The sequence below is a fragment of the Caretta caretta genome, chromosome 1, assembly GCF_965140235.1.
Source record: "Caretta caretta isolate rCarCar2 chromosome 1, rCarCar1.hap1, whole genome shotgun sequence".
Taxonomy (NCBI): domain Eukaryota; kingdom Metazoa; phylum Chordata; order Testudines; family Cheloniidae; genus Caretta; species Caretta caretta.
This window is the reverse complement of record NC_134206.1, coordinates 300,769,741-300,794,865: the sequence shown is the minus strand read 5'-3', so window position 1 is coordinate 300,794,865 and position 25,125 is coordinate 300,769,741. Positions and strand designations below refer to the sequence as shown.

Below are 25,125 nucleotides of genomic sequence, written 5' to 3'. Positions count from 1 at the left end.
ATTACAGCTTTGAAAAGATTCCAACTCTCTGGGAAATATGATTTATAATAACTTATTTTAGCTTTTTCGTAGTATCTGTCTTCCACGACTGACGAAAACTAACAAGAATATATTTCCATCAGTTAGCTTGCATGATTAAAACACTTGGTGATTAGGTTCTCTGCTTTTCAAAATGTTCAGGGTGATATACGAAATTATTATTTTACTTTGATGCCAGTGTAACTGAAATTACAGCAGCGTAAAAATGAAACAGAAGTTTCAATATCATTACACTGGTATAAAACTGGGGGAACCACATGGTGAACCAGGCTCATTTTTACACCTTCCTTCTTCTTTAGAAGTCTATGATTTTGTTATTATCCTGGATTGCTCTTCTTTGCAAATGTTATAAAATAATTTTAAAATATTAATTTCATTTTTTTTCATTTTAGCCTTTAAAAGGTTTTCAGTCCAATGGACCAGGTCTTCAATACAAAGTCAGTTGGCGTCAGAAAGATGTTGGTGATGAGTGGACTTCTGTTATAGTTGCAAATGTTTCAAAATATATTGTATCTGGTACACCGACCTTTGTTCCATATGAGATAAAAGTACAGGCTTTAAATGACCTAGGATATGCACCAGAACCTGCAGAGGTGATTGGACATTCTGGGGAAGACTGTAAGTTTCTCAGACTGACTGACTTGTATTAATTAAAAATATCCAAATGCAAAGTCACAGAGGGATTTAAAAAAAGCTATTGAAAATTTGTGGGAGGGAATTTTTCTCTCATGTAATAAATGAAAATTGTAAACTTCAAATCTTTGGAGGATAGTTAGAGGCTTCATAAACCACAGCAGTATGAATATTGAGGCCCACTTCAACAAACAGTTGTTAAACGAGATAACAGTGTGACCCATTTCTTTATGAGTGTTCATATAGTTTATCTGTTCATATAGTCTCTGATTATCATCTGGGATTTGTTAAATCTCTCTCCCACACAGTACCAATGGTTGCTCCAGGCAACGTGCAGGTGCACATTGTTAACAGCACATTAGCCAAGGTGCACTGGGACCCTGTTCCACTAAAAACTGTCCGAGGACACCTTCAAGGATACAGGGTAAGTAACGGTAGAAGCTTTTATATCCTCATCTATCAAAATAAAATATTCCTAATGTGTATATGTGTTTGGGAGGGAGGTAACTGCTATTTTAAATGAGTATTTTCGGTTCTTTATTATACCACAATTTTGGTTGATAATTTGTTGACATAATATACTTAAGGCAAATATGTAAGGCAATTAACTTATTCTTGCATGGCATTTTGGTTAAAAATAATTATCACTGTGCAAAATCAATATAGCCCATATTACAAGGATTAAAATCTGATTATCTAAGAGATCACAAAAAGTATTATAGATTGGAAATTTTTATCCTGTGGAAGTACTTTTAGTGGGGTTTTTCTGTTCTTAGCCCAATGCTATTTGTTATCTTTATCAATGATTTGTGTCACAGAGTGCCTGGCCCTTTAAGGAGGAGATGGGGCCAGTCCCACTTAATGACTGGTTAGCTGCCTCTCAGCTGTGGCTCAGTAAAGGCTCAGTTTAAAAAGGGAGAATATAGGGAGTGGGGCGGAGGGGCTCCTGTGGTAATAGGCCTTGGAGCAGGGTAGTAGTATGGAGGAGAACTGAAGAGGATCTGCGGGGAGCAGGGGAACTTCAGGTAGGGAGATATCAGGTTGCAGAAGGACACCAGGGAAAGAGACCCTGGATGGATCTTACATCTAGTTGGCACTCTTGAAAGAGTGGGAAAAGCTTGAGCAAAGTCCAGGAGGGTTGAAGAGTGTTAGCAAGAGAGGACAGACCCTGAGAGGAAGGGCTGTCACCAGCTAAAGAGTGGGTCAGAAGACTCTGGTTTTTATGTGGGTTTTTTTGGACTTATGTACCCCAGAAGTCAGACTTTACATGACTCATTGGGAGGATTAAATCACTCCAAAAAATTGCACAGTGTTGGAAGCTGTGAGGCACAGGAAACCCAGGATAGAAAACTGAGGCAGGGTGTCTCCAGTAGCATGCCATAAGGGGTGCAGCAATCTGGAAGAAAATATAAAATCATAACTGGTAAAATTTGAAGATGGCACAAAATAAATGGAGTGGCAGTCAAGAGTAAGACTTTTGGATAACACTGCATTGCGTGGTAATACTTCCCAATAGGCCTAGTCCAACTCCCATTGAAATCAATGGAAAGCCTCACATTGACTTCAATGCGGGTTGGAGCAGGCCCAATCTGAATAACTACTTCACAAAGACAGTGCACTTCAAATGTCATAGTCTATGGTTTACAAAGTAGTCAGTTATCTTTCATGAAACAATAGCAAAGTCCTAACGCCAAATTCAGGCCTTTCTGGAAAACAAAATGACTTCTATATTAGGATTACTGCATGTATTTACTGGAACTGGATTTCAAACCTTTTGGTCATTGGATGTGCAGCATTACATTACAATTGCATACGCGGCTCAATGGAGAAGATGTGCCCAGGTGTCACATGACTGAGAACCAGCCAGAGAATAGAAAAGGAATACTTGTGGCACCTTAGAGACTAACAAATTTATTTGAGCATAAGCTTTTGTGAGCTACAGCTCACTTCATCGGATGCATTCAGTGGAAAATACAGTGGGGAGATTTATATACATAGAGAACATGAAACAATGGGTGTTACCATACATACTGTAACCAGAGTGATCACTTAAGGTGAGCTATTACCAGCAGGAGAGCGGGGGGGACCTTTTGTAGTGATAATCAAGGTGGACCATTTCCAGCAGTTGACAAGAACGTATGAGGAACAGTGGTGGGTGGGGGTGGGGGATAAACATGGGGAAATAGTTTTACTTTGTGTAATGACCCATCCACTCCCAGTCTCTATTCAAGCCTAAGTTAATTGTATCCAGTTTGCAAATTAATTCCAATTCAGCAGTCTCTCGTTGGAGTCTGTTTTTGAAGTTTTTTTGTTGAAGTATTGCCACTTTTAGGTCTGTAATCGAGTGACCAGAGAGATTGAAGTGTTCTCCAACTGGTTTTTGAATGTTATAATTCTTGACGTCTGATTTGTGTCCATTTATTCTTTTACGTAGAGACTGTCCAGTTTGACCAATGTACATGGCAGAGGGGCATTGCTGGCACATGATGGCATATAATAGAAAGTCATGTGGGTAGCTGCAGAATGAAGCAGGTTACACCCAGCTCACCCTTGCACATTTGCAAAATGGCACATAGATCAGGCCCCTAGTTTATACCACTGAGTGCAGTGAATCATTCTGGTTAAAAACAAACACACGCATTGTTTTCAGTGGTGCTGAAACTTCTCCCTATTACTTTAATTCATTTTCCTGGCTGAACTATAAATTATGTGACTAACATAACATATTCTCTTTGAACTTCATATTCCCTACCAAATCATCTTTTCTTCACCGATCAGAGTTCTGGCACGTTGTATTGCAGAGCCAGCACTGGTATGAAGTAGTGATCCTGTCAGTTTCCAGATGAATAGACCACTTATTTGATCTGTTCTTAGTAAGGTTGTTTTGCATCACCTGGTAGGATGTCCTCCAAGTTCATTTCAGTCAGAGACAATATTCAGTCTGACTGCTGACATTCCCTTACTAAAGTGCTTTCTGAAAAGTTTGTGACTTCAACATTTCTGAAAATTAACATGGCATGGTTTAGCTTTGATTCTACTACTAACAGCAGGAGTTCAAGCTAAACTGGTCAGGAGTGCGAAAGTTACCAGCGTTTTTTAACACTGAAGCTGTGTGGAAGGCTCTTGTGAACCAAAATATTAGTATATCCTTGTTTGGTTTTTTTTCTTCTTCTTTTTACTCTTAAGTATTTTTATTTCATTTCTTCCTCATAGCAGATTTGATAACATTTGTAACTCTCCTTCTCTTGACCAATCTTTTTAGGGTCACATTTGCCACATAATCTACATGCCATTGTTCTCATTTCTTTCCTTTTCTGTTACCTAATAAACTTTGGATTTGTAAAAATGCTTCCAAGCTCTTCAGAACAGATGCGAAATCCAAACTGAGTCCAATCCAAAATACAAGCTCGCCACAGGCTAAACATTGATTGATTTACTCATTCTGATCATAATACTTTTGTAGGAGTACTACAGAATGGAAGAAGTTTCAAAGTGTTTCAAGAAATGCTGTTGCATGAATCTGGTCAACCAGGATGCTGTTTGTTGTTTTGGTCTGACTCAAATTCTGCCAACTGCGTCTGTTCAAAACTGAAGGGCATAAAGAGTTATCCTTTCTATTGAAAACCAATAGAACCAATCTCTTTCTTTCAGAAGGAAGCCTCTTGCTCTGTAGACACTTTTTTTATATTGTAGGTTTTCCCACAGTACCTTATGCTGGAATAACAAACAACAATATGAAAAGGAGTATTTGTGGCACCTTAGAGACTAACCAATTTATTTGAGCATAAGCTTTCGTGAGCTACAGCTCACTTCATCGGATCATACTGTATGTATCCGATGAAGTGAGCTGTAGCTCACGAAAGCTTATGCTCAAATGAATTGGTTAATCTCTAAGGTGCCACAAGTACTCCTTTTCTTTTTGTGAATACAGACTAACACGGCTGTTACTCTGAAACCTGTCAAACAACAATATCACATGCAAAGTAATAAAAACAAGTAGATCCTGTTATTACTATAATTGAAATCCTTCCATCATTTACAATTGATGTAATTGAAACCGAGATCAAGCTACATGAGCCTGATAAACTTAAAATCCTGATAGCAATATGTATAACCCAACCCCTGACAAAAGAGTATGACATTAACACCTTTAAGTAGACCCCCTAAATAAACTAAAACAAATTAGAAGTCACAATGACAAGAATAAGATTGTTAACCAAAGGCAGCTGGTGTTTGCATAACAGATTTCTTTAGGTCTAAATGGGCTTTCCAGTATTAACAAAGTCCCTCTTTTCATATTCTTAATGGTAAAATCCTGGCTCCATTAAATTCAATGGGAATCTTGCCACTGACGTCACTGGAGCTAGGATTTTACCCCATATACCTTACTCTAGTAATTTTAGTGTGGGATCACATTCACAGTGTAACAGTGGCCCTGCAAAATAAATGTTGATATATTTGAGGGTGACGTTCCTTTAACCTTTTATTAAAGATACAGAAAAGGAAAAACAGTTAAAGTATTTGGAATGTAAAAAAAATAACTAAGACTTTCATTTTAACAACCTCCCTTGTTCCTGTTCTCTTTCCCTGTAGCTGGAGTGTTTTTTAATAAGGAAAGGTTTCAGAGTAACAGCCATGTTAGTCTGTATTCGCAAAAAGAAAAGGAGTACTTGTGGCACCTTAGAGACTAACCAATTTATTTGAGCATAAGCTTTCATGAGCTACAGTATGCATCCGATGAAGTGAGCTGTAACTCACGAAAGCTTATGCTCAAATAAATTGGTTAGTCTCTAAGGTGCCACAAGTACTCCTTTTCTTTTTAATAAGGAAAAAGTCTCTTAGATGGTATTAAAGATATGATGACTGTCCTTTTGGGAAAAAAATAAGTTTTGGGGGGAAAAGAGTTGAGCTGGAGCTTTTGTTATTGCTGCTATTGTTAAAGTCCAATTCTGTTTTGTAGAAGCAACCCAAGACAAATACACACAATAGGGAATAGAAAAGAACAGCAAAGATAGAATATGCAGCTTATGTCTCTCGTGTTGACTCTCATTTGCATCCTCTTAGCTGGAGAAACACAGGCACAAAATGTGGCGTTACCAGCCACTCCGAGACCTGACAAACTTGTACCAGCATTGGCCTGTTCAGGCATTGCTTTTAGCTGTCTTTCTGGTCACAAGCTTACAGCAGTGTTGCAAAAATATAGTCTTTGCTGGCTAAGACAGAAGGCAATAGGAGAAGGATAAGAAAGAGAAGAAATAAGGTGGGGAAGTAAAAGGACAAACAAGGGACAAAGTAACAGTCTCACATCCCAGGTGGTGTTCAGGATTCAGCCAAAGCCAGTGGAGGTGGTGATGTCATCAGGGACTCTCTCTCCAGCCTGGGCTGATCAGAACATCTCTCAGGATCAGGATAACAAAGGCCCCAAAGTGTAACAGTAGATCCCAGGATCCCAGGAGCTGTAGGAGTGGCAGCCATGATGGTGAAGCTTACCCCTGTCCTTTTTTCAGTCAGTAATTGTTACATTTGCTTTGATTTTCTCCCCTAAATCTTTTTTTTTAGGACACCAAAAGAGAGTGATGAGCAGACAAGCCTGTTCCCTCATAATTTTTTCCAGCAATTAAAGCTAGTTTCTGACATACCAATTTTGGTTTCTTTTCGAGTAGATGCAGACATGTATTCCAAGTACAAGTGTGCATGCCCCGTGTGCCAGAGCTGGACACTTTTGCCTAACACTACCCATAGAGGGTGTTAGCGTCCTCAGCCCCTCTCCTTGTTATATGAGGCAGCACCACCTGACCACCTGACGGTTGGAGTTGGAGCTCCACATGGTTGTTGTTTTCACAACCTCACAATTTCTCCTCTTAGCCTAGTTAATTGTACATAGTTAATAGTTAGTTAGTGTTAGTGGAAAAGTTATAGAGTATAATACAGTGGTAGTGCTCCCTGGTGATGTCCTCACCGGGGTACAGACATTGACCTTCATGGAGGGGCAATTTCTAACAGTGACCATGCAAGATGCTGGCTCTGCCCACCTTAAGGAGCTCTGTTCAATCTGTAGATTGTTCAAGAAGAGGACTCAGGTGGTGCAGGACCTTCAGCTTAAGCAGCACCTGCTTGAACAGGCCATGCGGCCTGACCCAGTACCAAGGCCTTCCTCAGGCTGCCGATGGCCATCCAGCTTGGAAAAGGCTGCTGCCTCCTGTTCCAGGGCAGGGGCCTCGCCGAAGGGGCACAGGAGTCGTTCTCTGTCATTGGTGCCAAAGAAGAGGTCTCATAAGAATAAATCATGAGCACTCCAGGTCCTGAGGCAACTCTTCTGCCTCCCGTAAAAGAAGCACAGACCAGCACGAGACCGGCTCCAGCACATGGGATGGCATGGGTACCTCTGACCCTCCCTTGGTACAGGTAGGGAGGGCAGACACCCTGTACCATTGACTCCAGTTCCAGCCTCCAGGTGTCTGTTGAGTCTGGTGCTGACGGGAATAGCGTACAAGGCTGCAGCAGATCTTCTTTGCCTTTCAGTCCCGTCTTTGCCACTGGTCCAGGACTTTGTGAGGCTGGCGCCCACGATGGATCCCCGGTTCGAGCGTGCTGCCGAACTCTCAGGCCTCTCAGCACTGCACTAGGAAGCACCCCTCCCGGGGGTTGGAATTGACTCTGCACCAGAGTACAAGGTTCTTTAGTATCAGGTTCCGTGGAGGTTGTTGCCACTCTTGACATCGAGACGCTCAGGCGCTCCAGTACCACTGTTTGCACTGGAACTGTCCTGGCCTGCAGCACAGGCATTTTCAGCACCAATGGTGCTGACCTCATTCTGGGCTATGGATGAGTTGGATCGCCTGTTGGCTCCCTTTGGAGTCGCTCCCCCCCGCAAAGTCTCCAAGGTGTCAGGACTCTTCTCTTTCTGAATTGGGATCCTTATCATCCCACTTCACTTGGTCTGAGGAGGACCGAAGGCCACCGGTAGAGCAGTGTGGCTACGAGGGTTGGCATTTGCCCCAAGGCCAGGATGGACGCGCGTGGCCCCATGCCTACTGGCCACCAATGTCTTACCCATACCAGTAGCCCCCTTGGGCTCAGTGGGAAACTCCTTTGTCCAAGTCAAAACCAAGATTGCCTGCTCGTATGACTTTGTGGGCTGCAGATCAGCCGCAAGTCCAGACACCCACAGTTCCCCTTCCTGTGGAGCCACCAGAGTTTCCCCACCTGGAGATGCTAACTCAGGAGTGACCCATCTGTGGCTCAGCCAACAGCCTCATCCTTGCCCCCAGACAATGCTGTGCTGCCTGGTTTATCCTCCCCTTCCATCCTGGAGGGCTTCCAGGCATACCAGTACCGTTTACGCTGTGTGGCTGCATCCCTTGGTATTCAAGAAGAGTTTCTCCATGAGAATACTCATAAACTAATGGACATTTTCCAGCCCTCTGTCCCTGGGAGGGTGGCCCTTCCAATTAAAGAGGCATTCCTCAAGCCTGCAAGAGATTTTTGGGGTACACTGGCCTCAGTACCGCCATTGGCCAAGCGTTTGGAGAAGTACTGTTTTATGCCTGTTCATGAATACATGTGGTTCTGTTCCCATCTGGCCTAGAACTTCCTGGTGGTCAAGGCGATGAATGATCACCCAGCAGAGCAGATTCAAGTCCACTCCCAAGGACAGAGACTCTAAGTGCCTGGACGTTTTGGGAAGAAAGATATACATCTCCTCTTCACTATAGATGAGGATCACAAACAAGCAAGCTTTGCTGCCGAGTATGACTTTCTTAATTGGTCAGCTGTGGCCAAATTTGAGGAGCAATTGCCCAAGGCTTCACATGAGGCGTTTCGGGCATTTGTCTTTGAGGGCTGCTTGGTGGCCAAAATATCTCTGTAATCCACCTGTGATGTTGCAGGGACTTCAGCCAGGGACAGTTATCATGAAGAGGGCTTCCTGGCTCGGGGATCACTCTGGATGTCCACCAAGTGATTGAGGACTTGCCTTTTGATGGCCAAACCTTGTTTCCGGACAAGACTGATGAAACCCTGAATTCCTTTAAGGGCTACTTTTAGGTATTTGGGGGTGTATGCGCCATCCTCGCAAAGGTGCCACTGCAGGGCACTGCAACAACAGCTGTACAGGCTGCAACATCCGTTTGTGCAGCCCTTCCGCCTCAAAACAGCAAGACTACTCCAGGAAGAGGGACAAGTCTCATAAGAGGAAACACTCAGTCTTGAGGCCCAGCCGGTGTGCGTGCCCTCCTTTGGTGCCTGCTAATCAGCCATTTTGACTTGTTGGACCAGAGCACTGTTCCAGTTGTTCTTCCTCCCTTGTCATCCCCCATTCCTCTGAGGACATGCTGGCCCATTTTTACAATTCCTGGGTCTTGATTACCTCAGACAGCGGGGTCCTAGACACTGTGAGATCAGGCTGTGCCATCCAGTTCTTCTCCATGCCCCTTGCCACCCTCCTTCTCCATCCTTCTTCAGGGACCCCCTCTCATGAGACACTGCTCTTTGAGTAGGTCAGCTCTCTGCTAGCGTTGGGAGCAGTGGAGGAGGTATCCCCCCTGCTTTGTCTCAGAACAACTTGTTCACTGTTCTGGACCTTCAAGATGCTTATTTTCATGTGGCCATTCTGCTGAGTCATAAGAAGCTTCTTCACTTCATGGTAGGAGACTACCACTTTCAGTACACAGTTCTCCTGTTTGTCCTCTCGTCTCTCCCCCTCGCCCGCGACCCCGAGTCTTCACCAAATGCATGGCCATAGTCATGGAAGAAAATCCATATCTTCCCCTACCTCAACGACTGGCTGCTGAAGGGTGGTTCCAGAAAGGAGGTTCTTGCCCATATTGACACCGTGCTATGTTTATTCAACCTTTTTAGACTCATTTTAAACACCGTGAAGTCAACCTTGGCTCCCACACAGAAAACAGAGTTCATTGGACCCTGCTAGATTCCACAAGGTTAAGGTCATTTCTGCTGACTGACCACTTCCAGGCAATTTGACAGATGTGTCTTGATCTGCAATCACAACCGTTTACAACAGTTGGCATATATCTGAGCCTGTTGGGCCAGGTGGTACAACTTACTAGGTTGTGTGTTTGCCCTCTTCATATGTGGCTCAGGATGGTTTACTGCCCTGCCCTACATTCTCTGGACAGGTTGGTTCACCTTCCTCGATCATTCCTGGAGTCCCTATGCTGGTGGGAGTCCCCATGCAATGTGTGCAAGGCATCCCCTTCACTTAGCCCTCTCCAACCAAGTCACCGGCTACCAATGCATCGTTTCTGGTTGGGGGAGCATCGGAACTTGTTGAGGGTGCAGGTCTCTGGTTGGAACAGGAGGTCTTAGTCCACATCAACATGCTGGAGCTTTGGGCCATCCACAATGTGGGTCGTGCCTTCTGGGACCATATCAGATGTTCAGTGGTTCACATACTCAGCAATGATATGACCGCAACATACTGTGTGAACAAACAAGGGGGAGTCTACTCCAGATCAACCTGGAGGAGATCAACCTGTGGCAGTTCTGCATCAAAGAAGAAATCACTCCAAAAGCTGTCTACTTACCAGGGATCCAGAACCACCTTGCAGATCATCTCAGCAGGGTTTTCTCCCTGAGCTACGAATGGTCCCTGAGGGTGGAGGCCCTTTGGATGGTTTTCGCAATGTGGGGCATCCCCACGATCAACCTCTTTGCAGTGAGGGAAAACAGGAAGTGTCACCTATTCTGCTCTTGAAGGGACTCAGCCTGGACTCCCTCTCCGATGCTTTGCACTACAGCTGGCAGTTGACTCTGCCATACTTATTCCCCAGGTTATTGCCAAGCTCAAGGTGGATCGAGCCAGGCTCATCCTGATCACCCCATCATGGCTGAGACCGTGCTTGTTTTGGGACCTCCTCACTCTGTATGTTCAGCATCCCATGCCGCTTCCTTTCCTTCCCAACATCCTCACACAGTACTGCAGGTGCACCTGGCATCTGGTGATCAGCCCCTTGCACCTTATGGTGTGGCTACTGCATGACTGAACAAGGAGGAAAAGTGTTGCTTGGAGGCCATCCAACAGGTCCTACTTAACAGTCAGAAGCCTTCCACTAGAACAGTCTACTTGGCGAAGTGCAAGAGGTTTTCCATGTGGTCTTTGGCCTGTGGTGCCATTCAGCAGAAACTTCTGCCCAGGACATATTGGAGTACCTGCTACACTTTCAGGAATCTGGTTTAGCACTCAGTTCTCTAAGAATGCACTTGACAGCAATATTGGCATTTCATCCACCTATCCAAGGAAAATTGATTTTCTCCAGTGCCATGGTGATGAGTTTTCTGAAAGAACTTCTCCACCTGCATCCTCCAGTCCAAGAGCCAGTTTTGGGACCTGAACACAGTTTTATCAGCTCTACTGGGGCTTCCATTCAAGCGCCTTGCTTCCAATCCACTACATTTCCTGTCTTAGAAAACAGCATTCTTGATGGCCATTACTGCTGCCGGGAGGGTAGGTGAGTTGCTGGCGCTAATGGCAGGGCCTCCTTACACATATTTCTCCAAGGATAAGGTTATGCTCTGTCCACATCCGAAGTTTGTATGCCAGGTGGTCTCTCAGTTTCATTTGAACCAGGCGGTGTATTTACCTGTATTTTACCCCAAGCTGTATTCCTCCCCAGAGGAGCAATGCCTTTAGATGTTAGATGCTGTCTAGCCTTTTATCTGACCAGGACCAAACAATTTCATGCTTTGCCTGGCCTGTTTTGTATCGTTTGTGGACCGCAGGAAGGGACAAGCAATCTCTTTGCAGACCATCTCTAGATGGACAATGTCTTATATCAAGATTACATATGAGATAGCATCAGCTACGCCTCCTCAACAGATATGGGCATGTCTGACTAGAGCTTATGCAATGTCTGTAGCATTACTCAATGACATTTCCATATCGGACATTTATAGGGCACCCTCATGGGCGTCCATACATACACTTACGGATCATTACATGATCACTGCTTCTTCCAGAATGGACACTAATGTCAGAAGAGCAGTCCTGTGATCCTTACTCAGATAAACTCCAAGCCCCACCTCCAGATGGGGGTACTGCTCACTGATCACCTAGTCGAAATACATGTCTATATCTACTCGAAGAATGTCTATATCTACTCGAAGAATAATAATAAATGGTTACTTACTGTAATTGGGTTCTTTGAGATGTGACGCAGATGTATATTCCACAACCCACCCTTCATCCCCTGTGCTTCAGAGTCTTCCCTGGATGTTCAGTGTGAAGGAACGGAGAGTGATTGGGGCAGTGTTGCCTTATATAGGGGAGGGACTGTGGACACAAGGCGTGAGCTTTACAGGTACTGGTCCCAAGGCAGAAATCTCCAGCTCTGGCACATGGGGCTCACACACCTACTTGGAATACCTGTCTCCATCACATCTCAAAGAGCCACAGTTACATTAAGTAGCCATTTCTTCATTGATTTCTGGTCCCACACATCTCTTGTTTATTGGACAAGATCTTAACATAGTCTTGAGTAATATCAGCAAGCCTTTTTGTTTGGACTAATTCAGTCTTTCTTTCTCCTTTTTGCAGCCTTTTCCATCAACATTTATTGTTATATGTGATTGGACCCATTTGTAAACTTTTGTCAGTGTTCCCACAGTTGGGTTCACAATAAGGGTATATTTGTCGGGTGAATTGTTACAACTGGGGGCTACCCTCTGCCAGGTCTGCTGCCTTTTCATTGGCTGGACATGGGGGAATGGACTCACTGGTTAGTTATTTAATATTGATGCTGTAAGTCTGACTAAGTGCCCATTTTGGGATCAGGAAGGAATTTTTCCCATTGAACCAAATTGGTAAGAGGGTCTGGTCTGGTGGGTTTCTTTGCCTTCCTTGCAACATCTTGGAGGCACAGTTAGGTTCCAGTATTAAGACTTAAAAAGGTTTAACATTAGGAAAGTAAGACGGCTTAGCTTGCCACAACTTGTGGCTGGTGTCCAATGTGGATAAGGATAAAAGGGATCAGATCCCAGGGGTAAATGAGACCTGGGATTGTGGTGGTGGACCTTTCACTGATGGGAAAAGGGGAGACCTGAAGTCCTTCCTTGGGAGCCTCTTACCCCTCCATATGGGGGAGGTGGAGAGTATTCAAAAATTAGCTGAGTCCTAGGGATGAGCCTAGTTATTAGTTCTATAGTGTGAGTTCTGAACACCACAATGTTAAATGCTTGGTATAAGTGCATGGGAGGCAGGGCACATAATCCCCCTCTTCACTATTAAATAAAATGTCCGTCTGCTTAAAATTCATCCCAAGTGTCTGTTCATTCACTTTCATGTATCTATCCCTTATTAAAGAGGGCTAAGCATTCAGAAGCAAAAGAACATGGAGAAACATGTGAAGAAAGAACAGCCTCCACAAGAGCTCAGGGGGAAAGTTCCTTTTTTAAAAAAATGATTTATATGTAAAATGGACTGCAAAAGAAGCTTCTCAGTCTGTCTCAGACTGAGATCCAGATCCTGCAGTGAGATGAAGGGAGGCAGACTCCTGCACCTGTGTGGATTTCATTGCAGGCCTGAATTATAGGTCTCCTTTGATAATTTACCTATCATTCCAGACTAGAAAAATCCCTATGTGTCCTTCACATACAAACATGTCTTCAAGATTCTGAAAGTCACATCCGATGAAGTGGGCTGTAGCCCACGAAAGCTTATGCTCAAATAAATTTGTTAGTCTCTAAGGTGCCACAAGTACTCCTGTTCTTTTTGCGGATACAGACTAACATGTCTGCTACTCTGAAATCTGATCCTTGGTCTGCTTCTGGGATAGTGCAACTATGCACTGCTCCTTACATGGAGCTTGTAAAATGTAGTTAGGTATTCATGAAAAAATCAGAGATACCAGTTTTCTAAACTGGAATACCAAAATACTCACTACAGATTTTTTTTTTAATGCTTAGATTTACTATTGGAAAGTCCAGAGTTTATCTAAACGAAGGCGGCGGCATGTGGAGAAAAAGATTCTGACATTCAGTGGAAACAAGACACATGGAATGTTGCCAGGACTAGAGCCTTATAGTTCTTACAAGCTGAATGTTAGAGTTGTTAATGGTAAAGGGGAAGGACCAGCAAGCCCTGACAAATTATTTAAGACTCCTGAAGGAGGTATGAAATGAGAAAATTAAGGTATAAAAGCTAAGCTTAGTAAGTTCAAAAATAGCATGTTGTAAGATTGTTATTAAATTTTAAACTTTCTTGGGTAGTTTAGAAATAAAATTGGGGGTTTATAGTAGGCACAATATTAAACATTATGTTTTTATGTACAAAAGTGAAAGCAAATGTAAAGATGATACAGAAGTTATGCCAAAGTATTTTATAAGACATTCTAGTGCAATATACTTAGCATTTACCATATATTCTTGTTACAAGTTCCCAGCTCACCTTCCTTTTTGAAGATTTCTAATCCAACACTGGACTCTCTGACTTTGGAATGGGGTCCGCCTACTCACCCAAATGGTGTTTTGATAGCATATACAATAAAGTTTCAACCAAGTAAGTAAATAATGGTAACATCAAAAACCTGTCTCAGACCACCCACCTGTGGAATACTAATTTATACCTTTAATTCAGTAGTTATTTCACAATTTACAACAACTGTGTGGTATACCTTTATAAATTACAAATAAATCATGCTGAATTTTATATTTGTTAAAATATGGTAAAGGTTGATCTACATTGACAATAGTCCCAAGTGGAAGAGTTCATCCTCTGGGCTACAACTGTGGGATTTTTGGTTTTTTATTTATCTGTACTTCTCTACAATGAACTGATCCATGCTTCATCCCAAAATGCAAGTAAAAGCTGATGTGTAATTGTCAGCTAAGCAATAAACAAGTCATGAAATACCCTCTCAATCTAGACTGGAAAGCCACTAGCCTGTCCTCCTTCAGATCCCCACTTCTACCATGATGTCTACAGTAAATAGCCAACTGATCATAGTTAGGCAGGTAGCTGGTGTTATCAAGATTTTTATTTTATTTACATCTTATAACTAAACCCCTCAAAAACCAAAAACTTTTGAATGACTCAGATCCATAGAATCATAGAATCATGGAATATCAGGGTTGGAAGGGACCTCAGGAGGTCATCTAGTCCAACCCCCTGCTCAAAGCAGAACCAATCCCCAACTAAATCATCTCAGCCAGGGCTTTGTCAAGCCTGACCTTAAAAGCTTCAAAGGAAGCAGATTCCACCACCTCCCTAGGTAACGCATTCCAGTGTTTCACCACCCTCCTAGTGAAAAAGTTTTTCCTAATATCCAACCTAAACCTCCCCCACTGCAACTTGAGACTATTACTCCTCGTTCTGTCATCTGATACCATTGAGAACAGTCTAGATCCATCCTCTTTGGAACCCCCTTTCAGGTAGTTGAAAGCAGGTATCAAATCCCCCCTCATTCTTCTCTTCTGCAGACTAAACAATCCCAGTTCCCTCAGCCTTTCCTCATAAGTCATGTGTTCCAGTTCCCTAATCATTTTTGTTGCCCTCTGCTGGACATTTTCCAATTTTTTGCAGCGTGTGGCCCAAAACAGGACCCAGTACTCCAGATGACGCCTCACCAATGTCGAATAGAGGGGAACGATCATGTCCCTCGATCTGCTGGCAATGCCCCTGCTTATACATCCCAAAATGCCATTGGCCTTCTTGGCAACAAGGGCATACTGTTGACTCATATCCAGCTTCTCGTCCACTGTAATCCCTAGGTCCTTTTCTGCAGAACTGCTGACTAGCCATTCGGTCCCTAGCCTGTAGCAGTGCACGGGATTCTTCCTCCTAAGTGCAGGACTCTCCACTTGTCCTTGTTGAACCTCATCAGATTTCTTTTGGCCCAATCCTCTAATTTGTCTAGGTCCCTCTGTATCCTATCCCTACCCTCCAGCATATCTACCACTCCTCCCAGTTTAGTGTCATCTGCAAACTTGCTGATGATGCAATCCACGCCATCCTCCAGATCATTAATGAAGATATTGAACAAAACCGACCCGAGAACCGACCCTTGGGGCACTCCACTTGATACAGGCTGCCAACTAGACATGGAGCCATTGATCACTACCCTTTGAGCCCGACAATCTAGCCAGCTTTCTATCCACCTTATAGTCCATTCATCCAGCCCATAGTTCTTTAACTTGCTGGCAAGAATACTGTGGGAGACCGTGTCAAAAGCTTTGCTAAAGTCAAGGAACAACACGTCCACTGCTTTCCCCTCATCCACAGAACCAGTTATCTCGTCATGGAAGGCAATTAGATTAGTCAGGCATGACTTGCCCTTGGTGAATCCATGCTGACTGTTCCTGATCACTTTCGTCTCCTCTAAGTGCTTCAGAATTGTTTTCTTGAGGACCTGCTCCGTGATTTTTCCAGGGACTGAGGTGAGGCTGACTGGCCTGTAGTTCCCAGGATTCTCCTTCTTTCCTTTTTTAAAGATGGGCACTACATTAGCCTTTTTCCAGTCATCTGGGACTTCCCCCGATCGCCATGAGTTTTCAAAGAAAATGGCCAGTGGCTCTGCAGTCACATCCACCAACTCCTTTAGCACTCTTGGATGTAGCGCATCCGGCCCATGGGCTTGTGCTCGTCCATCTAATTGTCCTCCCCCCTGCATTCTTTCCATTTATTTGTCACATCTACTTCATATGTTTCTGTCTTAAATTAGATGTTAAGTTTTTTGTGGCAGGAACTGTTTCTCTGTATGTACGATATGTGCTTGACACTGCCTTGGGCTCCTGGGAGCAATGTAATTCTTATAAATGATAGCAGAAATACAGTATTGTTACTCTAATAAATATATTTAGGGTGACCAGACAGAAAGTGTGAAAAATCGGGACCGGGATGGGGGGTAATAGGAACCTATATAAGAAAAAGACCACAAAATCGGGACGAACCCTATAAAATCGGGACATCTGGTCACTCTAAATACAGTTGAGCTTTCTGCTGTGGTCATGATAAATATCTGACATGTAGCATATATCATACACTTGGATCCCTTTATAAAATTTACTAACTGATTTTACATCAAATTTATAGGTTTCAGAGTAACAGCCGTGTTAGTCTGTATTCGCAAAAAGAAAAGGAGTACTTGTGGCACCTTAGAGACTAACCAATTTATTTGAGCATAAGCTTTCGTGAGCTACAGCTCACTTCATCCGATGAAGCTCGGATGTAGCTCACGAAAGCTTAAGCTCAAATAAATTGGTTAGTCTCTAAGGTGCCACAAGTACTCCTTTTCTTTTTATCAAATGTATAGTAATCACTTCATCCACCACTGGAGAGCAGAGAGCTCTGTGATAAAATGTAACAACAGTGGTTCAACAGAACACGGTACAGTTACACAACACTTACAGGATAGAAAGTACTCTGCCCAGTTGACGCGTATGGGGAATATAGGTAGACAGAATATAATTTTGCAAAAATTGTCAGATTTATCATGACTACAAATGGTCTAGAACTGTTTCATATATTTTCTGAAAGACTGAGCCCCTAAGAGTCATTTTGTTTGTCTTTCAAGTACAGTTGAAAAGTAACGACCATTTTTACTATGTGCGTACAAACGTGTGCATGGCTGGCATCTGTGATTTAGGGCGGGGCGCTGGGAGACCCTGCCCGCAGTGGTCTGACTATGTATGGCACTGGCTACTGGCGAGAGGCAAGAACGGGAGCTGGACACCCTCCTCAGGCAAAGCAGTCCGCGGTGACTTTGCATAAAAATATATAGTTCTCTGGGGGGCCACCTCTGCTTGGCAAGAGATAAATAGGAGAGTGAAGGGAGAAACCTGTACAGCAGGGGGTAGCACCCATGACCCCACCCTGCCCTGGGGCAGGAGGCAGACCCCAGGAGAGGGGCACCTTGATGATGATCCAGTGCTCCCCCAAGCAAGGAGGTGGCATGGTTAGAAGCCTAGGGATGGGAAAGGCCCAGGTTGACATATTCAAACTTGTGGCAGCAGTGATGAGCTCCTCAGTGGGGACCTGCAGGTTGCAACTGGCCAGGACTTCCGGGACAGGGCAGGCTGTTCTGGGCAAACCAGGTGATTTCCGGCTTGATTAAGGGGGGATTGGAAGGGGCTGAGGCAGAGAAGCTGGGAAGTAGTGGAGCCCTGCCCCCCTTGCAAACTGTTCTGGAGAGAAACTGGGGGTCCCCACAGCTGGGATTGAGGGGGGCTAAGCCACAGATCACCCCACATGGCTGCATGAGGCTCCGGCAGCCAGAAAAGATGGTCAGCTCAACCCTACGAGCTGTGAGGCTATGATGGAGGGGCCCTTACCCCCCTACCCTCCAAGCATGGGGATCAGAAAGAGGGCCTGGCAGGAGGGTGCGGGGGTTACAGCAACTGGCATGAGTTCTTCCTGTACGTGCACTTGGTCTGCAGGAGAGCCCACTTGGCCATCTCAAACACCTTGTGCACCCCATCCTTCGTCCTGGTTGAGCACTCCAGGTTGCCAAAGGCATATTTAATTCATTATCAATGTGAAGAGAAGACTTCCATCTGCTGCATCACAAACACTCCTTCATGTACAGCCGGAGTTTTCTTTGCTGATATCTCCTAGAGCAACAGCCTACGCCTGACCCTGCATAGCTAATGTAATATGAAAAGATGTCAGTATTGAGGGACTCTAGCTGCAGGTTCATCTGAGTGTTTTTTTATTGTTTAGTTGATAATTGCACATACATACCTTTTTATTATCTTTTGAAAGGAAGCATGGATCAGTTGTCAAAAAATAAAAAACTTGTTGGACCATATATAACATTCACATATGTTCATATATTTACAGTTTATGAATGTTCAGGTAAAATATGGTTAATATAAAAAAGCCCCTAGTGGCAACATGATGCTTGTCCTATTTGGAATATTTTATTCTCTGCCTGGTAACAGTATGGGGTTCATTTGACTGTGAAATACATGTGGGTGTGTGGGCAATTTATCAGTATTAAAATAAAAATGCACTAGATATATGTATAAAATATGTATTTTACTTGACTATTGATAAATTACAAATGTGTGCTTCAATAATGACAGTAATGAGGACCTTTAATCACATAATCATCTACTGATATCAGAAAGTATCTTAACTTTGAATTCATCTCCAAGATTGCTTCTCACTCAGCCCTGCCATTGGGATGCACTTGTCTCAGGCGGTGCACCTAGAACCATTTTGAGCCATATGTCCCTCCCACATAAAAAACTCCCAGCTGCCTCAATTTCTGTTCAACTGCTGCAGTAGTTTGGCACCAGTTAGCAATCATTTAACTATTTTTGTCCCAACATTTGGTGTGTTTTATTCTTAGGTAGTTAGTTTAGCATATGCATTAGCTTTTAGCAGTTTTTTAGGATAAATTTTTCAAAAGCATGTAAGTCCCATTTTCAGAAATGACACAGGTGTCCCAGTTTCATAAGTGACTTTCAAAGTGACTTAAACTCCTAAGTGCCTGAAGGTCAGATTGTTCAAAGGCATTTAGGCACCTAACCTACGTGGACATTTTTGAAAATCCCACTAGACAACTATCTTCATCCCTAGGCCCTTAAATACCTTTGAAAATCTGGTGCAAAGTCATTTTTCAAAATGGGGCTTAAGCTCCTAAGTCACTTAGGTGCTTTGGAAAATGTTGCCCTCAGTCTTTTTACTGGTAAAAATACCTCCCTGTCTCCCTGCCATTCTCAGGAGGGAGTAAACTGAACCTTATGCCCCATTACACAGCCACGCAAGCCTAGCCTCTGTCCAGCATATAGCTGATTTAGCAAGTCAGATAGCAGAAGTTACAGTATTTATCGTTTCTGGAATCCGAAAATGAACAGCACTGTAGAGAAATTTGAAAAGAAGGTCAGTACCTGGTTATAAAAGTTTTTAATTTACACAACTGTAATATAGTTGAATATCTTCAATATTCAAAGATAAACCATCTAACTCTTTATGCTTTCTTCACAATGACAGTTAACAGCACTCATGAATTAGGCCCCTTGATAGAGATCAGAATTCCTGCAAACGAGACCAGCTTGATATTAAGTAATTTAAATTACAGCACACGATACAAGTTTTACTTTTATGCACAAACATCAGTTGGATCTGGAAGTCAAATAACTGAGGAAGCAGTAACAATTATGGATGAAGGTAAGCTGGGTATGTATAAAGAAAGTCCATTTAAGTTTAAAGAATCCTACATGTTTTATTCAAAATGTTAGTACTTTTTCCTTGCTGAAGCAATCTTTATTAAAATTATTTAGTGAATACCTAGTTTTAGTGTGTACTAATATAAACTATTTAAAACAGATTTTAAAGAAAAGATGTGCAAAAAATTTCTACCACAACTGACATTTAAAATAATTGGTATAAAAAGCCACATCTGTATATCACTTTCCTTAGAAGATCTAGACTACTTGCTTTTCTGGGCTAGGCTGTGCCTTTCAAAATTTCATGCAACTTTACATACTCTTAAGTGCCTTCCCCCAGTCATCTATACTATATCTATATTATTCTGCTTCCATGACCTCTTCTGGTCACAGGTAAAATACTTTGTTCTGGTGGTTATCCTTCGTCCAGTGATAAAGTCATAAAATGCTGCCTGCTACAGTTTGGCTAGTAGAAAATCTATAAAGTCTAAAACAATACAAATCTCTAAGTCACAATAACTTATATGTAGTCTAAACGTTTTGTCATGGGCCTAATAGGAACATGGGTGTACTGTAAATGTAGTACCACAGCTAAGACCAAGACTAGCCCAGTATATGGTCACCAGTTAAAGAGTCTGGTGTTAATTTAGGAGTGAGAGTATCTCTTCACAAGCTTATGTTGTTTTAGGAATTTTATATTTAGGATCTGGTACAGAACTCTTCTGTTGGGAGTGCTATCCTTAAAAATATTATGGAAATTCAATTTAAATAATTAAAATCACCCTGGAAACTTTGTGATGTGGCCTTTGATAATTTTGCACACCTCTAATATTAAATTCTGTTTTATTGCAAGCTTTAGATTTACTTGTTTCATACTTGGTAAGCTTATAGTTTGTTGAAACTGCCATAAATTGGTTGGTATGAAACTCAGTAGATCTACTAGGTGTATTCTGGTTATATCATAAAATGTAACTTTTTTAAAAAAGTGAATGTTAACAAGCATGAACAGTAAAGATTAATAAATGCATGTATATTAACTTTTAGAATAATCTATCAATGTTCAGCATAAGTATGTATTTAATTTCTTACTCCATTGATCTAATACATTTCACTTACAGCATGCTTTTATGACAATTTATATTTATATATATGTTCCCTCTGGTGTTGTATCTAATTATATAGTGTCCTATTTTTATTTTCCCCCATTAAAGCTGGTATTCTCCCTCCTGCTCTAGGTGCAGGCAAAGGTAAAATAAAACTCTGCATGATTTTGTAAGTGTGTGGATTTTTGCGGTGTTATAAATGGGGAAGTTTCTGCTGGTAAGGAGAGAAAACACTGACCTATATTTTGTTGTATTAACTATTAATTGATATTGGGGGAACGGTTTATTTAATAGGCTGCCTTTCTGATAAAGATGCACCCTACATATTTTGCATATTTTGCTACAACGTTCCAGAGGAATTTGTTAGCTTTACTTCAGCAAAGTCTAATTCTTTCTCTGCATTATGAAGTTGTATAGCACTGTCCTGTGTGTTCAGGGTCTAGGCGCAGTTTCACCCTCTTACTAGCATGGGGTAAACAGGCATTCTTTCACGCAAGCTTACCTACCTTATAGAGGTGAGCCTTTATGGGTACGTTTGTACAGACCATGGCGGGCTCTCTGAGCCCAGCTCGACAGACTCAGGCTTGCAGGGCTTGCACTACAGTGCTAAAAACGGCTGTGTAGTGATTTGTGGAGGGCTGGAGCCAAGCCCCATCCCTCTGCCTAAGCTTCAGAGCCTGAACTCCAGCCCAGGCCCCGACACAGCTATTTTTAGCGCAAGCCTGAGTCTGTCAACCTGGGCTCTGAGACTCACTGCTGCTTGCTGTGTAGATGTACCCAGCAACTGACATTGAAAGGACTCTGCCGAGCATAGGTACTCAAACTAGGGATGCTGGGGGTGCTTCTGCACCCTCTGGTTTGAAGTGGTTTCCATCACATACAGGGTTTACAGTATGGTTCAACGGCTTTCAGCATCCCCACTATAAAAACTGTTCTAGCACCTATGCTGCCAAGTTTATGTTATCTGGGAAGAGGAACATCTTTTATTCCTGGGGGAATTCTGCTGACTTTCTGATGGGGAAGCAAAGGGAAGTAATAAGAGTGGTCATGCGACCCTCCCGAGCAGTATGTTCTGGGTTCCCAGGGAAGCTGGCAGAGAGAGAAATCACTGTAGGGCAGTGGGAAAGACCCGGCTGGTGGCTCCCACCCTGTGCCGGGCTCAGCTTCTAGTCCTGGCTGGACTCGGGAGGACAGGAATTCCTCTTCCCCTGCATGGCACCCCCAGATTTCTCCCTCTGCTGCAGGAAGCTCTGCAAACTCCCCACCACCACCACCACCACCCCGCTTCCTGCATGCATCGCTCCTCAGCTGCAGGAGGAGGGATCCCGGTATGGTACCCCCATCCACCCAACCCCCATGCATCCAGACCCCCTCATACCAGACCCTCCCGCTGAACCTCACCCCCGCCACACTCAGAACCTCCCCCCAATGAGCCCCGCTCCCCCTGCACCTGAACTAGCCCGACGAGTCACCCATACCCGGATCCCCACCCCACCAAGCCCCAAGCAGCTGCACCTGGATCCCCACTCCCTCAGAATCTGGACCCCCCCTCCACTAAGCTCTCCACACCCGGACGCCCCTGCTGAGCTCTATCCCCCCCCACTCTGAGACCCAACTGCCTTCACCTGGAACCCCCCTGCAGAGTCCCACTACCATTGCACCCAGAACTCCCCAACAACCCCCTGTGCATCCAGATCCCCCCACAACTGAATCCACTACTGAGCTGCCTGCACCTAGATTGCCCCACACAGAACCCTCTCAACCCACACCTGCATTCCCCCCACTAAAGCCTTCCACACTTGGATCCTGCCTTGCTGAGCCTGCCTGCCCACACAGAGGGGCAGGGCCCTGGGGTGTTTCTGGAACAGGCCCGGTCCTTGCACTGTGTCAGGGTTGGGTGCAGCCTCAACATTGAGTCCATGTCCTGGGGGTGGAAGGGAAAGGAGCTGCACAGTGATCTCCCACCTCTGTGCAGCCAGTGGCCTCTGTTCCCCAATGCCATGCTGGAGCCTCCACATTTATTTGACAAATAAAATTTGCAGAATTTAAAAATATTGTGCACAGAATTTTTATTTTTTGGCACAGAATGCCCTCAGGAGTAATCCTTGTTCTGAACCCTGGTCACTGTTGTCCATTTGGTCAACTTTCATTCACTTACAAATTAAATATGGATAGGAGGTAGATTACTGACAGCACCTTAAGTGACCTTCTCTTCTGCTATATGTCTGTTCACAGAAAGAGGGCATAGAGGAGGTATCAGGTTGAACATATAGGCAACAGCTTTCTTTGTCTCCCTTTTCTTCTCTTTCTCAGGCACACAAATATTATGACTGAGCACTCAGGGCTATTTTCTTCAATTGTTGATCTACTGCTTGAGGCACATGTTCATCTTTGGCCTTGGATTCAGCTCTTTTTATTCCTTAGTGAGGTAGCTGATCCCTTTGTCAGACACAGGATTGCCTTTGTGCAGAGTTCTTGAAGATAATACCTTCCTATTTTGTGCATTTTCGCGTGTATAGTTCTTGTAATAGCTTTGGAAAAGGGAAGCAATTGAGACAGTAGATAAGAGCAGATCCCATTGTATGCATTTTTAATAAGCAGCTCTAAACATTTTAATGTAGTTATGAGTCGTAAAGATGTCTGTGTATATGAGTGATTTAACTATACAGTTTACTGTGAAGACATAATTAACCCTGATGAAACATCCCTTTTTCCTAAGGAAAAGTAAGTAGATACTCAGAATATGGGAGTCATAAATACCTATGTGTGCAGTATCCTATCAAGCATTTTCATACATTTGACAATATAAAGACATTGTCCAGTGGAAACTATATCTAAAGCAATCAGATATGTTAAATGATGTCCATTAGTGAAGAACATACTTCAATTCTAATCCAGTATCAGTAAACCAGACAAACTTGACCAGACAAAACAAAACTAAACCAGACAAATTTGATTTAAAGTATTTATACTCTGAAATCAGATTTATAAACATGGTATCTTCGTACAACAGGTGTGTTCCTGTTGTGTATACAGCTTACTTTAACAACAGTTTCTTTTTGCTGCTTTTTTACTCCATTTATCACTGAAAGGTCAACACAGCTGGGAGCAAGGGAATTGGATTCTTGTTCTTCTAGGTCATTATAAACTAAGTCCCAAGGAGTTCCCACTGTACAAACCCACTGAAGGAAAATTAGATTCCACATGTATAACTGCGGGTCTAATTTCAATGTTACTTTGAAAAAAAGTCTCTAGTTCTTATGATTTCAACAAAAACTTTGAAAACATGAACCAAATATAACAGAAGCCAAGACATCCAACTAAGTTCTCAGACAACCTGAAATGACAGCTGTGAAATGTTAGCTGCCCCTTTCATCTCAATGGGCATTAACTCAGATAGTAATGATGATGATTGGTATGTCAACGTGGTTAACTGTTTCCACAGCTGAGACAGCAACACTTGTTTTTTCCCCCCATCATGGAGGAGCTAACCCCAAGGAGCCCAGCAATGCATTGAACCCCACTGATGTAGAGCCAAGCCCCAGTAGACCATGTGATCCAGTTTTCAGCATCTGCACAGTCTTTTGAAAACAGCATCTCATTTTCTCATCTCAAGTGGGTGGAGCTTATTTCCTGAGCAGAGCTTGGAAAAGTACAACTATTCTTTGTTTTTCCTACTTGACCCCCTGAAGACAAGCACATTTGTGGTGCAAGTCAATGGGACAAGTCCCATGATTCCATATTCCATCCCATGAACCACACCTTAAAATGCAGAATCAAGCAAAGCTATAGTAAACTAAGGATCTTTACAATTCCTCAAACTTTTTACCATAGTCTCAAAATAAATCCTCTGCCTTCTGAGCCAATACTTCTCTTACTGTCTCTCCAAGCAGAAGTGAAGTCTGAAATGGACTGTATACTACTGTTTCTAATCTTTTAAACAACCACAGTATCCTTGTTTTCTCCATTTCTCTTAGCTGTTGATTGCTAAACTTGAGATTCTTTAAATTACCTCTAGCTGGATTGGTCAGATCTGAATGGTAGTGCGTGTCAGGGGAAGATGACTGCTTCAGGCATCCCAGAATTTTTTAGATCAAAACTAAGAGAAGCTATTGCTCTGCAATTTTCACATAAGGTAAAATAGACCTTTTAAATAGAAAAAAGAAAAAAAGGAGGGTTGGGGAAGAGATGTTTTCCTCACCCTGCTGTGAGAAGTTAGAAAGAC

The 25,125-nt window shown here is 43.1% G+C and overlaps 1 protein-coding gene across 28 annotated transcripts in view; it reads left to right on the top strand.

Moving 5' to 3' along the window:
* NRCAM (neuronal cell adhesion molecule) overlaps positions 1-25,125 on the top strand; it is a 294,853-nt gene that overhangs the window by 238,870 nt on the left and 30,858 nt on the right. For 18 of the 28 annotated variants that reach the window (XR_007354620.2, XR_007354621.2, XR_012666501.1 and 15 more), the window contains 6 exons: positions 432-657; positions 981-1,096; positions 13,594-13,798; positions 14,063-14,185; positions 19,622-19,798; positions 21,009-21,044. Coding sequence is in view for 25 of the 28 variants with exons in the window: in XM_075124419.1 (XP_074980520.1) it covers positions 432-657; positions 981-1,096; positions 13,594-13,798; positions 14,063-14,185; positions 19,622-19,798; positions 21,009-21,044 (883 nt within the window). In the remaining 3 variants the exon portion in view is untranslated. Of the gene's footprint in view, positions 1-431; positions 658-980; positions 1,097-13,593; positions 13,799-14,062; positions 14,186-19,621; positions 19,808-21,008; positions 21,045-25,125 lie in introns of all 28 variants that reach the window. The other 10 variants (XM_048836058.2, XM_048836049.2, XM_048836056.2 and 7 more) reach the window with 2 other exon arrangements.